Here is a 14,116-nt window from a genome sequence, read left to right as displayed (position 1 = left end):
TACATCAACGTGACTTTCGGATTTAGTTACATCCACTGTTTGCAGATGCCTTGGGTTGAAGCTTCAGAAGGTACTTTAGAAGTTTAGACTAATCTACCTACCTGCTTAAAGGTACTATAGGTAGCACACAAAATGGTGACCTGCAAGACGCCACCTATCATAGGTACCTCAAAAAGCAGGTCCTGTATCTGGCCTTGGGTTTCTGTTGTCTCCCCGTCGATCGAAAATAATAATACCCAAGGTACCTAGGGAGGGGTAAGTAAGTTTCTTCCACACCTTGCGAGAACTGTTCTACCAAGGAAACATGCATTTCTGAAAAGTTACCGGCCATTGATTTTCACCCGGCAGTTGTTCTCATTTATTTGACTTTGAAACTTAGCCCGAAAGCTTGAAGTTGCGGCGGTACACCTACCTCCTACCTTGCCTTACCTGCCTAGGGAGAGCGAGGGAGAGGTTTGCCTTGTTTGCTTGGTACGATCCACGTGATCGACTGGATTTCTGCGGCTCGGTCTTCCGCTAGCGGCCGACGCTAAGGTTTCGCGCTAAAATTTTGAAGATATTTGAGAATCTTCTTCTGAACCTCAATCTTTCTTCACCACATCACACCTTCTCCCACCATCACCTCCTCCCGCGCACGCGCGCACCGCAATATTCAATACAACCAATGGTATGTTTGATAACTCCTCCTTCCTGTGCGCGCTCGATCTCCAATGATGACAATTGATACAATACCTTCTTTTCCCAACTTAATCGCCAATGATGAAGCTTACGCTGTTCGGGCTTTTCCATACGTGGGGAGCTTGTTACTTGCCAGTACACCTTGTCTGAGCTATGATCATCGTCACTGTTTCTTCTTGAGAATCGTTTGTCGAGCATTTACTGACCTGCAAAGATTTTCTAGATTAGGATCTACCTCAGCCTTGTGGCACATTACCGTCGGAGGGGTACTTCCCGGTACCAGCGCACGAGTTCAGGCTTCGGCCAGTGACTGAAAAACTTCTTCACCTTCTCTGCGACGCACACCGGACATTGCTACAACTATATCACAACTTACAAACAGGTCTCTCACACCCACCTCACCCACAAAAGGTCAGTCCCACAATCTCATACCGGTTCTCCCCTTCCAAAAAGCTTTCATGATGAAACACAACCACATTCGCAGTTTTCACTCGAGCCTCTACTTAGAACCTATTTTGAGGCAGATGAGGGTATAATCTTCCTTGGATGTCTGACTAAAGCTATTCATTCTTCACCGCGTTGTAACATGTTTTTTTGCGAGGACTTTGCTAATTCGCTGATTCTCAGGTCCAATTCTTCCTCCTATTACGTGCCAGTCTTGCATGTCAAGCCTCGCGCTTGATCTCCCAATAGCTGTCTACAAACAATGAATTATTCTGACCTAGTCATCTATATCGTTTCAAGTCTTTGCTCTCGTGCTTTCGCCCTTAAATCTGCCTTCGTATCTTCTCAAGCCTGATCATGTGAGACTCGTGCTGCCTGCAACGCCACTCGGATACTACCCAACACCAACCAATACCACACCGCCTACATTTCTGTCGAAACCTAAACCAACGTGGAGTGCGATGCATGTTACCTCACAAACAGACTTGGTAGAAAGTACCTCTTTCAAAGCCTCATGGAGCTCCAAAGTGAACTATCTTCGCTCCACCGTTTCAGACCCACCACGAAGCTAGGTGAAGATTCTAGTCTCGCACAAAACGCAGATATTGCCAGGTCCTTTACTGCTTATCCAAGATCTCTCCATCATCACATCGTCGAAATTTCTCCAAGACTCACTCACGGACTATCATGAAGGCTGGAAGAGTAGCCAGCCAGCCACTGCAATCAAGAGGCCTGTTGTCCAAGATTGTAATCTTACATTTGAGCTGTTCGTGATATGGTATCTATACATATACATATACAAGACCAATCATTACCATCATACATTTCGTCCCTCATATACTCTTTGCGCCGTTTCTCAAGATCTCGCTCTCGCTCCCAAAGGCAAGTCCAATGTTAACATACATCCCTTCACAACTCCAAATGAATCATTCATCCATCATAGGTCTTCTCTCCTCGCAGAATATGCAGCACAAGATACTCCTCCAAATGCATCAGCCAAGTCACGAACATCTCACCCAACTCCAAATCAAATCACACTAACGCCCTCGCCCCTCCCAAGCATCGGATTGGAATTCGGATTCGAACTCCCACCCACCCCCACACCCGGCACCCTCGCACCCACCAACCCCCTCCTATCCCTCCCCATCCTCCCCCTCCCCAGCCAATTCAGCTTCAGCCCCCTCGTCAACTCCTCCATCTTCTTCTGACTATCCTCATCGCCCCCTCCTCCCACCCCAACAGAAGCAAGAACACTCATACACTGCAGCATGCGGCCGACCATCTCAGTGAGCTGCTTACTGCTATCTTCGACCGTCTTGTCTCTCTGGCCGCGGTTGAGAGGATGGAGAGGGTGTGTCGAGGAGGGAGTGAAGGGTCGCTGTGGGGGCGGAGGGAGGTTGGCTATTCCGAGGCCGGAGGAGGGCTCGGAGCCGTAGGAGACGTTACTTATGGCTCTGCTGCGATTACCGCTTCCGTCGCCGGAGCTGCCGCCGCCTAGAAGAGTGGTAGTCTGGGAGCCATACGAGGCGTGTGACGGGTCGAGAGACATCGCTGTTGAGGGTCTACCGCCTGAGAATGAGTCTGGTGATGTGGAGAGGATGTCTGTAGCTGGGATGGATAGCGATATTGACTCGAGGGATAGTCGTGAGAAGATGGTCTTCAGGGTATCGAATCTTGGGAGGATAACAGTGTCACGGTATGCTGTCAATACTATCCGTCGCACTTCGAGGGCCTGTGAAGCAGGATTGTTGCCGCTGGGGCCTTGGGTGGAAGTTGGTAATGCTCCCCAAAATTCACGAGCTTGTTCTGGTGTCATGAGAGGTCCATGGCCGGAGAATTCCAGGTCGAGGGGTAGAAAGACTGCTTGCATATAAGGTAGGACGGATGTGAATGTGAACAGCCACATCTCGACCAAGTGCGGGATCAAGCGTTCATCTGGAGTCCGCCTCAGTGTTTGGTCTAGTGAACTGAACCCTGTGGCTAATAGATCTCGTAGGTCCTCAACAATCAAATTTGGAGTCCGCTTTTGTATGCATCTTTGAATATTGACACTGTCATTGTAAGCAAGGGCAATGTCAGAGATATGGCGGGACATACGTTACTAGTCGGTTGAAGTCCTCCACAGGTAATCGTAAATCCTCTCCCTCGAAGATGATCAGAAGCTTAGCCTTCAAGTACGGCCAAGCATCATCAGGCCCTAAATTTGTAAGTCCGTATTTGCCCAGCTCTGGATCAACCCCATAGAGACTGGGTGTATATCCATAACTTCCACCTGCTGAGGCTTGGTATGATGCCCCGCCCGCAGACCCCAGACTCGAAGGTCCTGGCCACTCGTTGGTATTTTGATATGACAATTCACTCTCCCTAAGGGCATCAGACTTCTCTTCTTTCTTCTTCTCTCTTAATGCCCGCCCACCATGCCGTAAATCGAGACCACTCATACTCTTAGCGAAACTTGTACTTGTGGGTCCTGGACTTGGTGGGAGGTTGAAATTGTATAAACTACTTGGGGCACTTGGATCGACGGGTCTCGAATTGCTAGCAGCTGACGATAGTGGTAGATGGTGATCATCCTTACTGGTCAACTTGTGCTTCTGTCTTGATAAGAAATGATGTTTATGCTTCTCCTTGTCTTTTTCCGGTTGTTGGTTTTCAACTGCCCGTATCGTTGCCGACGAGGAATTGGCCATGCTGTACATACTGGCGGCGCTCGACATGGAATCTGTCAAACTGTTGGTACTGAAATTTCCTCTCTGGAGGGAAGCCAGCGTGTAGGAGGCCATCTTACTTGGACTGGGGAGTGCACCGGCTCTTGATTCTTTATCTTTGCTTATGCCAATCTTTGTCGGCCTGGAGAAGAGCTTTACCTTGGACTTCTCGGTCTTCAGTGGTTTATCTGGTTGTATACGGTGTACCGATTCGTGATCCGTAGCTGGCAGCCCAGGTGAACTGTTGGGAGATTTCGGGAATACTATATTGGCAGCAGTTTGTGCAGCATTCCCGTGTGATCCTCCCAGTAATCCGTTCTGATATATCTGTCCGCCAAAGCTGGGCTCTCGTGGACCTGAAGCTTCAGTCAAGCTCAACATCGGGGGGCTGATCGGTCCTCCTCTTGATGGTCTGCGACTCTGTGGACCATTCGATCCATCATTTATCGGGGCAGGTACGGTCTGCGACCTTTGTCTGTTATGGGTTTGGTGCTGCATTGCTGCTTGCGCAGCGATTTGAGATGCACTCAACCCGCTGTTGACGCTTGCCATACTTCCAAGATTCGAGTTCGCCGCTGTGGGCAGATATGGTTCGAATGATCCCTGCGTCTGGGAATGCTTCCTACCGTGCCCGCGGTAAAATTCTGTCGCAGACTTCGGCGCAACGCTCAGCGGTGAAGCATTCCTGGCAGGTTGTGGACCTAGTGCCGTATTGAGTGTAGGGCGAGAAAAGTTCTGTAGACTGCTGGTGCTCGAGTTTGCTGTAGAAGAGGAGTAGAGAGGTCGTGGAGGGGTAGGCACATGCTGCGGAGTTCCTACTGCTCGAGATTTGTTGATGCTGAGAGATTCATCTTCGTCGTCCGAGGTATCAACGCGTCGTAGAGCGGGCCGTGAGTTCGCAGGCTGAATCATAGGTGAGAAACTCCCTGGTGCTCGATGTTGAGGAGTCCCTGTCCGAACAGGCTGTGAATGTGACATGGTTGTATGTATGGCGTGTGCAGCGTTGTGAAATGCATAAAATATGGGGTTTCACATCATTGATCGACCGCACTGTAACCTTAGGAGGGGTAGGCCTGCGAGTTTCGATGTGGTTGTGGCTTCGACACAAGTTCGTAGGTTGTAAAAGACTGGTGTGAGTCAAACTTCCAAAAATGGAGAAAACGAGGGTATTTACAGTGAGTGACGAGTGTTGTTGATGATTGGCGGTTGAGGTACGAATTGCAGTTCATGACCTCTCTGCCTGGAAGCTCCCTGGCATTTGGCCATCGCCCTCGGCCGCTTGCACTAGCGCGACTTTATTTGAACTTCAATCCAGACATCGGGCTCCCAGCAGTTATACACAATAATTCGTGTTTTGAGGATCAAGAATTCTCCACATCACTTTTAATCGAGAAACTTTCTCATGAATCCCTTAATTTCGTTGGGTGAGGCCTCTAATGTCCAGCAAATGTCCTCCAGGACTCAGTTCTTACTACTTAAAGTCACTTCTCCCTCTATCACCTTCTTGTTCCGTCGCAGATATTTCAGGCGTACACTTTAAGTATATCAAATTCAAACGTTGCGTATCTAGAACATCCCCAAATCCTACAGTCTAATATATGGGACTTGAATGGGTTTTGCTCAATTGACCATGTCGAGTCCTGTCTTGGATTGGGTGGTCGTCTCGGGACCAGCACCCATTCGCGATCGTTCTTGCCTCGGCCACCTAGGTACTGCCCTTGGAAAGTTATGCTCAGGAATGTGACTTCGTCTTCTGAAGTGTTCTCTCATATATCTCGCACACATTGCAACTATCAAACCACATCGTTCCAAATCAATTTACAGATTCCAAGGGTGGCGGACGATAACAAGATTAGTGCCGCCCACAGACGGAGCCTCAGCCTTCAGATTCGGAAGTACATTGATCAAGAGAACTCGATCTTGTCACACTGATTTCGTGCTGACCCAGATTCAGGACATGGACCCGTCTAATATGGCATACCAGTTCACAAATCCCTACTACGACTGGGAACCACATAGCGAAACACGGTTCGTTCCCCCAATTGCATCAACGCAATGGGGTGCCCAACCCTCTCAGCCTTCAATGTCGCCCGAGCATCATATAGCAGTCGCTGCTGAGGGACAATTCGAAGAGCATCGTATCTCGGAGAATTTCAACCCGATCAATTCGAGCAATGGGGAGCCTGGCATGCCTCACCCTCAACACTGTACTCCAGGAACTGGCATTGAACATCGCAGATCCAGCTCCACGCTATGCAATCTACCAGAATGCGAACCTAGCACCCCAAGTATCCAAGCCCAAGCAAACTATATGACACCCCAGGCAGACATGGCTCCGAACTTTGAATCTGGCTCAGATTCTCCTCAAGTCCCCGCCGACGGTGGTAACATCAATATTTGGTCTGGACTGGAGATATTTTATCCGTTTCTGATCGAATCCGTGCTGTCTTTGCAAGGCTATGTCAATCCACACAGGGTTGTTCGTCTCGGCAAAGACAGTTTCGGAAAGTATGGGACTGTTCGTAGACACTCCGCAAGCCCTGAAATGAAAATCATACAATTGAAGTTCACGTCGACTTGGGAAGATGTTAAGGAAGCCCTTTCCGGCCTTCACATTGAGAAAGACCGCGAAACCTTTTCACAAAGTGCTGAAATTTACGCTCTCCGTCCATTAGTACTCTGTGTGATGTGGCATGATATAGAGGGTAAAACCGGCCGCACTCATCTGACATGTGGGGATGATGTTGAGCTGCTCAAAACGCTGGATCTGATTAAAGCAAGAGGCTTCAAAGATCACTTTCAAATGATCTTCATACCAGGGTAATCGACCAATAGGGAAATACTTTGCAGCATTTGCGACAGTCGGGGTGGGCAAGGACAAGCATTCGATGGTTTCGAAACTGGCTCGATTGCCTCTTTACAAAAGTACCTTACTAGGCATTGGGCTTTGGGCTGAGGGTTTTGGTTGAAGAAGTCAATATCACCAAGACAATATTTTTCCCGGGCTTTGGCGGATGGTCATCATTATGCTACATATCATACGGAGTTGAGATTCTTCGAGGACTCCCATTATGTTATTCCTGCAGAAATTCAGTCAATATCTCCTCCGCATGATCCCAGATACTGAAGTGGCTCTTTCCAGGGAAAACCCTCAATATCGATCCCTCCATCCTCCCCGACATCCATCTCCCATGCTGAACAGGCGTATTAACATCCTCATCACCGTACCAAAACTTCACCCCTTTATACTCCACCTCCTCAACACCAAATCCCCAATCCCCCGTAACGAGCCTCATCTCTTCTCTAATCCCACTCGCATCACCACCCCTATACACCTCCCTCATAATCGTCACAATCGCCTGAACCGACTCCTCCGTCCCCAGTCCCAACCTATCCTTTTCCGGGAAATATTTCAACTGTTTCCGAAACATATTTTCTGCTTTCCTCGGATCGGGATCCTGTAAAACAGGAACCACACTCCTATTATGCACCCATTCCACCATGGCAGGGAAATACCTCCACATCCCAAGCCCTATCCTGTTCGCCCAACCCATTCCTCCCAACCCAGCACTCAGCGGCCCTACCCCCGCTAGAATCCCAACACCTCGAACTTGCTCCCTAGGTAACAATTTCGCGCATGCTAATGCGTGCGCTGTACCGCCGCTGATACTGAGGATCCGAAATCCGGATTTCTCTAGGTTGAGTGACTGGATGAGATGCTGCACGTCGGGAATCCAGTCGGATACAGTACGGCCTGGATTTGAAGACGAGAGACCAATTCCTGGTCTGTCGATTCCGATTAAGCGGATGTTGAGGCGTTGCATTAGGGCGAGATCTTTGGGAGTGCTGGTTAAGTCGAGGCGACAGTCTGGTGTACCACTGAGGGGGTGGTGGAGTCAGAAACTGCAGGGAAAATAGAAATATGAAGGGTAGAGACGAAAACTCACTGGACGAATATTATGGGAGTTCCTGTGAGGGACCCATACTCACAGTATCCCATGTGGCGGCCATCCGGGAGTGTTAGGATCTTGGCATCGTCCGGGAGGGGGATGTGTGGTGAGGGTATGCTGGGCGGGGTCGCTTTTGGTAGTTGCGAGTGAGCGGCCGATGTAAATTGTCTTGATATTGATGAAGTTATTAGATTATTTTGTGTACTTTGTGCTATGATCGATAATGGTGGTGGTGTCGGTACTGAAAACGTTGTTCTTGAGGTGTATCGTAAGCTGCGGAACAGCCTGGAACCGCTCATACTCCGTGGACTTTTCAGGGGAAACTGTTGTGAGGTTAAAGAGGATTTATTTCCTCTACATAAACATTAGTGATTATCGATGCCAAAAAGGAGATACTTGTAGTCCGGTAGTGCAGCTCGGCTGCACTTGTTTTAGAAATGACTCAGGGTATGACCGCCAAGGTAGCGCTGCATCAGTCTCCTTTCGGCCAGCAAGTGGCACAGCCAGATGTGATAAGGATCGAGCCCTGGAATCCCATCGACTTGGAAAGGAAGGGAATGGAGCAGGATATCACTGACATGCTCAGGTGTCAATACGTAGCTGGAGTGAATCGAGCTCATAATGCTTTTCGTTGTTGACATTCCCAGGACATGCCGTTGTGCAAGCGAGCACTCGAAAGTAGGTGTGAAAGCTTGGCATTTCTATCCGGGCTAGATAAATCGAGAATCAGCACCGAATTGCGTGGATATAGTTTTGATAAAGGTTTGCACTGATGAAATGTTTATCGACGTTTGTAAAGTGTCGGGTTCTTTTTCTAGATTCTTCCAGTGGCTGAAGGATAGAGGACGAAAAGTGCAAGAACTTCGCTTAACGCACAAACTGCTTTTAAGGAAGAAAGGAAATGCTCTATCATGAAACATAACCCAGTACAGTTCTGTGAATGAAAATTTATATGCGAGAAAGATCCATACACGCCTCATGACACAAAGCAAGATCTTTTCTTTGAACATGGTCGAACATAAATATGGCGTCCACAACCCAAATCTATTCGTCTCCACATTTCAGGGATCTCATATTAACACACCTCCCTAAAAACAAAAAATCAATCGCAAATCTCCGATGGAAGAACTAAATCACTTTCTCGATCAGGCTGAGGGAGCAGTCCTGGATGTCGAACTCCAACCAGCCGACACCGAGATCTCATTCCACATCGGTTTCGCCCTCGAAGCAGACCCACCCCTCCCGCATCTTACGCCCATCGCGCCAGTCTATCAAGACGCATACGGTCTCTATAACACAGATGCTGGTCCCCCTCTTGGTCCACAGTCACTACCAGAGTACAGACTCATCCACCTCAGGCTTACCTCTACCTACGCTGAGTTGCTTGACAAAGTGTCTGGTTTTCACACGGTACAAGATCGCCTTTGGTTGCAGCAGCCGGCATCAGCAAGACACGTTGCGCTGTCAAAGATCATCGTAAAGTGGGCGATAATGGGAGGATTCTCGAATAATTATGTCAACGATGATGAGGAACTGAGGGAATTGTTGAAGATGATCGTCAAGAGGGGTTTCGTCGACTCACTTGTTGTGATTTATAAGTGGAACCCTATTGTATCTTAACGGTGTCTCCCTGCTTCATTCATGTGATGTCGGAAAGACAGGTCAGGGGACAAGGAATCAAGGATGCACAAATCGGCGCTGCCAGAGAAAGTCAATATACCTTCCAGGTATCCCAACTTAACGCATATGTTGGCGACACCAATTCACCGTCGATCGTCGATTTTGAGATTGTGGATTGAGAGGGATGATCAAAGCTGCGAAGGAGTTCTGCAGAAGGTTGTGGGTAGGAAATTGAAGGATATCATTCGCATTCAATTGCTGCGCAGGTGAAATAGCAGAATCTCAGTTGGAATCGGAGGATTGATGAGATGGAGCTAATTAAATTCATTGAATGCGCATCCCCACTTGCGCATTGTTTACAGATCATGAGTGTTAAGCGAGGAAACCTGAACCTGCACCTCAGTATCCCTGATTCATGATCGGTCTGCTCATCCATTACGCTATAGGTTATGCAACGAGAGCTAGACACGGCAAAGAAGGGTTAATTCTTCTTTTCAACACGCGTCCAAAGTTTGTCTCTCATGGACACGATCATAGGTAGTTAACAAATTATCTGCCTCCACACCCTGTTGTCCGATTATGTTTACAAGAAAGACAAATCGCAGCTGTTGCTCTACTATCAATTAATCTTCTGCCAGCCGCTTCTAAATATTATATATACCAAGTCGCTTCGTAACCATCACGCAAAAGCAACCGTCACTCAACTTGTCAACTATCAACCGTCCCACATCTCTGAACCGTCCATCAACCGTCTCCAAACTACAACCATCCAGCAACGAGAAGTCGACACAACTTGCGACCTGCAACAAAACCTCGCTTCGCTGAGTTGAGAGCCAATAGGAATCCAGGAGAATCATGTGATAGTCCACCTCTCGTGGTCACTCGCATGCGACTCCTCATCACAAGTGGACACAGGTTCTGGAGGACTTGAAGAGGTTAGAAACAATTGATAAAGAGTGCTTAGTAGGAAGATAAAGTTTGAAGAATAATGCATTAAAGTAGGTAGGCAGGTATACACTGCTACCACACCATACCAATTCATACCACGATGCTCAAGCTCAATTCCCTTCCACAAACCAACCTGAACTATACCCCAGCCGCCCCTAGTCAGCCCAAAACACCGTCCACACCAGGTCCATCCGTACCTATGAATGCCAGAAAAGATAGAACGCCCTGCTCTTGCTCGCTATACAAAGTATGCATGAATCGATCATATCGAAAGTGTCATTCTCAACTCCCGCCTACCAGCCCAGCCTAATATCAAGGTCTGTACAAGCCTGTCATGTCATGGTCCTGACCACAATGATTTCCCCACCCAATGTGTTCTCATTCATATGCACAGTCCACGTCCACTCAATCTGTCATCACTCGTCCTTTACCATTAATCCCCACTCAATCGTCCCTCGCCCCTCAACGCGTGGATGTCAATTTCTCTTCGCCGGTTCTTTCTCATATGTAAGGGCTGGCTCCCACCAACTACCAAACACATTAGTAAGAACCAGGAAGATCATTCACCACCGTGACCCAACTTCAAGATCTTCTGAAGACTCCTTCTAATACCACTACCCTTCCTATCCCTCTCATGAGCGGCCCCGCTGTCTCTCGCTACGCCATTTCCATTCGCAATTCCATTGCCGTTATCATTCACGTTCTGAGCAGATCTATCAGATTCCTTGAAGCCCAGGAGACTGGCTACGCTCATCTTCCGACCTTTCTTCTTGAGGGTGTCGGGTGCGGATTTCGGCGGCCATTCTCCGTCTCGTTTCCAGCCCTGGACACAGCTGCGGGTTACGTCTTTAAGGTTCATGGGACAGCTGGGGGTTAGTGATTGAACCACCACCTTGTCATAAATGGTATTATATGCGCCTGGTAATATGGAAGCTCGCATGGCGTTTTCTGGGGGTAAGATGGGAGGAGCAATGGGGATCTCTGTATCGTCTTCCCACTGATCGTCGTCGTCTTGCTCAATGGCTGGAGAACTACCGCCATCTCCACTAGACAAGGAAGCTCGTGTAGTCGTCTTCACAACACCGTTTCCACGCCGAGGAATCTTCCGAGCGCAAGTCCAGGCATCTCGGCGTGCAGTAAAACATCTCAACCCCTCGTTCCACGCCATCTCTTCTGCCAATCGCTTCTTCCGCCTGCGTTTCCGATCGAATAATGCGTTCGTGATTGTGTCCCCGACACCCTCTGTACTATCCAATTGCACACCATTCTTGCTTGTAGGAGTAGGTGTGTCGTGACTCGAGGTGGTATTTGCTGGTCGCGGCATTTTCATATCATCTCCGTCGTCACTGGCGTTGCTCAACCACTCGTCTCTCTCCTTCCACGCCAAATCTGTATCCTCCTCGATCGTCTTTGTAGGCTCGAGTTTTGCCTCACTTCCAGGTTGTGGCCATTCCCAATTCCAATCATTCTTGACTTTCTCCGACAGGTACTTCTTTACAGCTTCTTTTTGCTTCGCGCGGTCTCTACTTGTGAGATCTGCTTCATAATCTGTGACAGCATTTGTAGTAGCATAATTCCGTCGCCGCTGCATGCTATTCGAAGTGGTATGTGCGAATATCATCTTGTCTTGCTTTTGCTCGCCCTTTACATCTGCAGCCCCGTCTGTCGATTTATGTACGTGTGGGAGTGACTCTGCAGATTTAGGATCGGTCGATATCGGCTGCTCAATTGTAGATTGCGAGGCTAGCGCGACATTGGCAGTTGTCGTCTGATTTAAGGGCGAGGCTACAGAATCGAGAACGTCACGAGGGCCTTGTGGGGTGATCTCTGTTGGTGGCGCAACTGTGGTATGGTCAGTCACCATGAAGACTTGGAAGCAACAACAACATATTGTCTCAAGAGAACAATTGGACCACCATACCTATGTTGTGACTCTTTGGGTTTTCTGCATCGGCGGCCAGGCTCGACACAGCACTGAAGAACAAGGAAGGTGTTTCGGGTGGAGATATGGTTACACCAGTCTGCCCAGCATTCCCAGATCTCCCAGTAACACCATGAGAATGTTGTTGAACTGAAGGAGAGATGCCGGGAGCTGAGGAGGGGGTTGGGCATGATGGTCGCACTTGTGCTGGCTCTGGATCCTGATCCATACTTATACTAGTCGTAGCTGGAATAGCTTCCCGCTGCCCAGCATCTGCATCCCCCTCTCCATGTAGGTCGTGTGCCCCCGCGGAGTTATGATCTGCTACGACTGGGGATGTTGATTCTGCTTCGCCCACGAGGACGGCAGATGTGTCGTGAGACATTTTCTCATGGTTCAGAGTGGGAGTGTGCCGACCGTCTGCATAGAAAGTGGAGGGTTGGAGATGCACCGGTGTAGCTCAACTCAACAGAGGAGCACAAGCACAAGGCTGCGGTGTGGAGGTTCAAGGCGTTTGCAGGCGTCGGGCTTTGACACGGGCCAGCAGGGAATCAGGGAATTTTCAGTGCAGGCGACATCGGATCGCCCTTCCCCCAGGCTTGGCGAGTTCGCTTGGGCGCTGATTGTGGGGAAGAGCAGGGGGCTTTCTGATGTGAGTAAACAAACCATTACTGCCTTGTTGAGGAGGACCATAAAATACTGACATGATAAGAAAAACTCAAATGTCATTCTCCAAGACTTCTGCTTCAGTTTCTGCTACATTTTTGTAAACGTAGAGATTACAACCATGTCCGGTTACGTCGGTTATGCGATGGTGGCATGCTTACTGTGCAAGAGCTCGCGGGAGAGGATTGCGTTGGAAGTCCAGGGCTAGGCTACTAACTTCTGGATTTGCGCCACAAATCCTACTCGTGGTTTATGTAGACATAAGAGTAAGTTGAAATTTATTCACAGAAGTACCCGTCAATACAGTCGTCTCACTATTCCCATCTCGTCGTACGCTGGTTCCACTTCTATAACTTGGTAATCTTTTTGTCAATGATTCCACAACGATCCATAAGTACGAAAAGAGATTCAATAAAACCACTACAACAAGAGCCAACACAGCTCTAGTCACAAGATATGATCGAGCATCCTCCTTACCTATGGATATATCCCCAATCAGATTAGCTGTTTACGAGCCCAGCTCAGACAGAGTATTCAGAAATCTATCTAGGATTGAAAGTCCCCACAAAGACTAGAAACCATCTTTTTATACGGTTACAAAGTTCTCCAGGTATGCGATATATACGCTGCCACATTCGAAAACTTCCTGGCTGAGAAAAATCTGGAAGCTGGGGACGAAGACAGCATTTTACTGAGGCAACACGATGAGACTGTCACAGCTTCCGATTGAGGCTTCAGCTCTGGCTAACATTCAGAGGCATGCTCAAAAGTCGTTCCTACTGGGAGCCTTTAAAGTATGGGAACGTCGCAAACCCTGTGAATGAGCCCTTTATCTTTCACTTTTCTCACCTCCCATTCACTTCCCACACTCTGCCCTCATTCATCCTTCTAACGACCACTGTTCTACGTCGTATATCTAACCAAATGAACAATTTTGTGCTATCTAAAAGCACCCACGTTGTACGTCACGGTGATGCCTCTCTAAAATCATGAAAAGCTCATGGTTTCTAACAGACCGGTCGCTTCTCGGTCGGATTCGTCCGCCTCATCGCGATCGGTTTGGGAGTTTTGCTTTTCTAAATAACACCTAGGAGACTTTATCTGTGTGATTCACTATTTTTGACCTTTTTGGGTGTTTTTTTGCGAAAAAAGTTTGGTTGGTAGGGGATGCTATCAACATT

The 14,116-nt window shown here is 48.4% G+C and overlaps 4 protein-coding genes across 4 annotated transcripts; 2 read left to right on the top strand and 2 right to left on the bottom strand.

Moving 5' to 3' along the window:
• Nucleotides 1-599: 599 nt before the first annotated feature.
• On the bottom strand, nucleotides 600-5,042 carry ONS95_007216 (uncharacterized protein). Its single transcript, XM_058500714.1, has 2 exons — nucleotides 3,220-5,042; nucleotides 600-3,173 (listed from the first exon to the last, which is right to left on the bottom strand). Exons 1-2 carry the CDS (start codon nucleotides 4,806-4,808, stop codon nucleotides 2,150-2,152), a joined length of 2,613 nt encoding a protein of 870 aa, XP_058349531.1. The 5' UTR covers nucleotides 4,809-5,042; the 3' UTR covers nucleotides 600-2,149.
• Nucleotides 5,043-5,802: 760 nt separating this feature from the next.
• ONS95_007215 (uncharacterized protein) lies at nucleotides 5,803-6,654 on the top strand (the record flags this gene model as incomplete). The annotated part of the gene is made up of 1 exon (XM_058500713.1): nucleotides 5,803-6,654. The coding sequence occupies one exon, from the start codon at nucleotides 5,803-5,805 to the stop codon at nucleotides 6,652-6,654; it is 852 nt and encodes a 283-aa protein (XP_058349530.1).
• A 2,245-nt stretch (nucleotides 6,655-8,899) lies between these two features.
• Nucleotides 8,900-9,400, top strand: ONS95_007214 (uncharacterized protein; the record flags this gene model as incomplete). The annotated part of the gene is made up of 1 exon (XM_058500712.1): nucleotides 8,900-9,400. The coding sequence occupies one exon, from the start codon at nucleotides 8,900-8,902 to the stop codon at nucleotides 9,398-9,400; it is 501 nt and encodes a 166-aa protein (XP_058349529.1).
• Nucleotides 9,401-10,050: 650 nt separating this feature from the next.
• ONS95_007213 (uncharacterized protein) lies at nucleotides 10,051-13,257 on the bottom strand. Its single transcript, XM_058500711.1, has 2 exons — nucleotides 12,270-13,257; nucleotides 10,051-12,190 (listed from the first exon to the last, which is right to left on the bottom strand). Exons 1-2 carry the CDS (start codon nucleotides 12,652-12,654, stop codon nucleotides 10,908-10,910), a joined length of 1,668 nt encoding a protein of 555 aa, XP_058349528.1. The 5' UTR covers nucleotides 12,655-13,257; the 3' UTR covers nucleotides 10,051-10,907.
• Nucleotides 13,258-14,116: the final 859 nt, after the last annotated feature.

This window comes from Cadophora gregata (assembly GCF_030347475.1).
Source record: "Cadophora gregata isolate MNR1 chromosome Unknown scaffold_19, whole genome shotgun sequence".
Taxonomy (NCBI): domain Eukaryota; kingdom Fungi; phylum Ascomycota; class Leotiomycetes; order Helotiales; family Ploettnerulaceae; genus Cadophora; species Cadophora gregata.
Note: the sequence above shows the minus strand (reverse complement) of the source record. Positions and strands in the feature narration are given on the sequence as shown.

Bases quoted from the DNA above. Each gene is read 5' to 3' on its own strand.
- ONS95_007216 (XM_058500714.1), bottom strand. From the start codon at position 4,808: ATGTCACATTCACAGCCTGTTCGGACAGGGACTCCTCAACATCGAGCA. The intron at 3,174-3,219 runs GTATGTCCCGCC...TTACAATGACAG, and splicing joins GACTTCAACCGACTAGTAAC to TGTCAATATTCAAAGATGCA.
- ONS95_007213 (XM_058500711.1), bottom strand. From the start codon at position 12,654: ATGTCTCACGACACATCTGCCGTCCTCGTGGGCGAAGCAGAATCAACA. The intron at 12,191-12,269 runs GTATGGTGGTCC...ACCATACCACAG, and splicing joins CCCAAAGAGTCACAACATAG to TTGCGCCACCAACAGAGATC.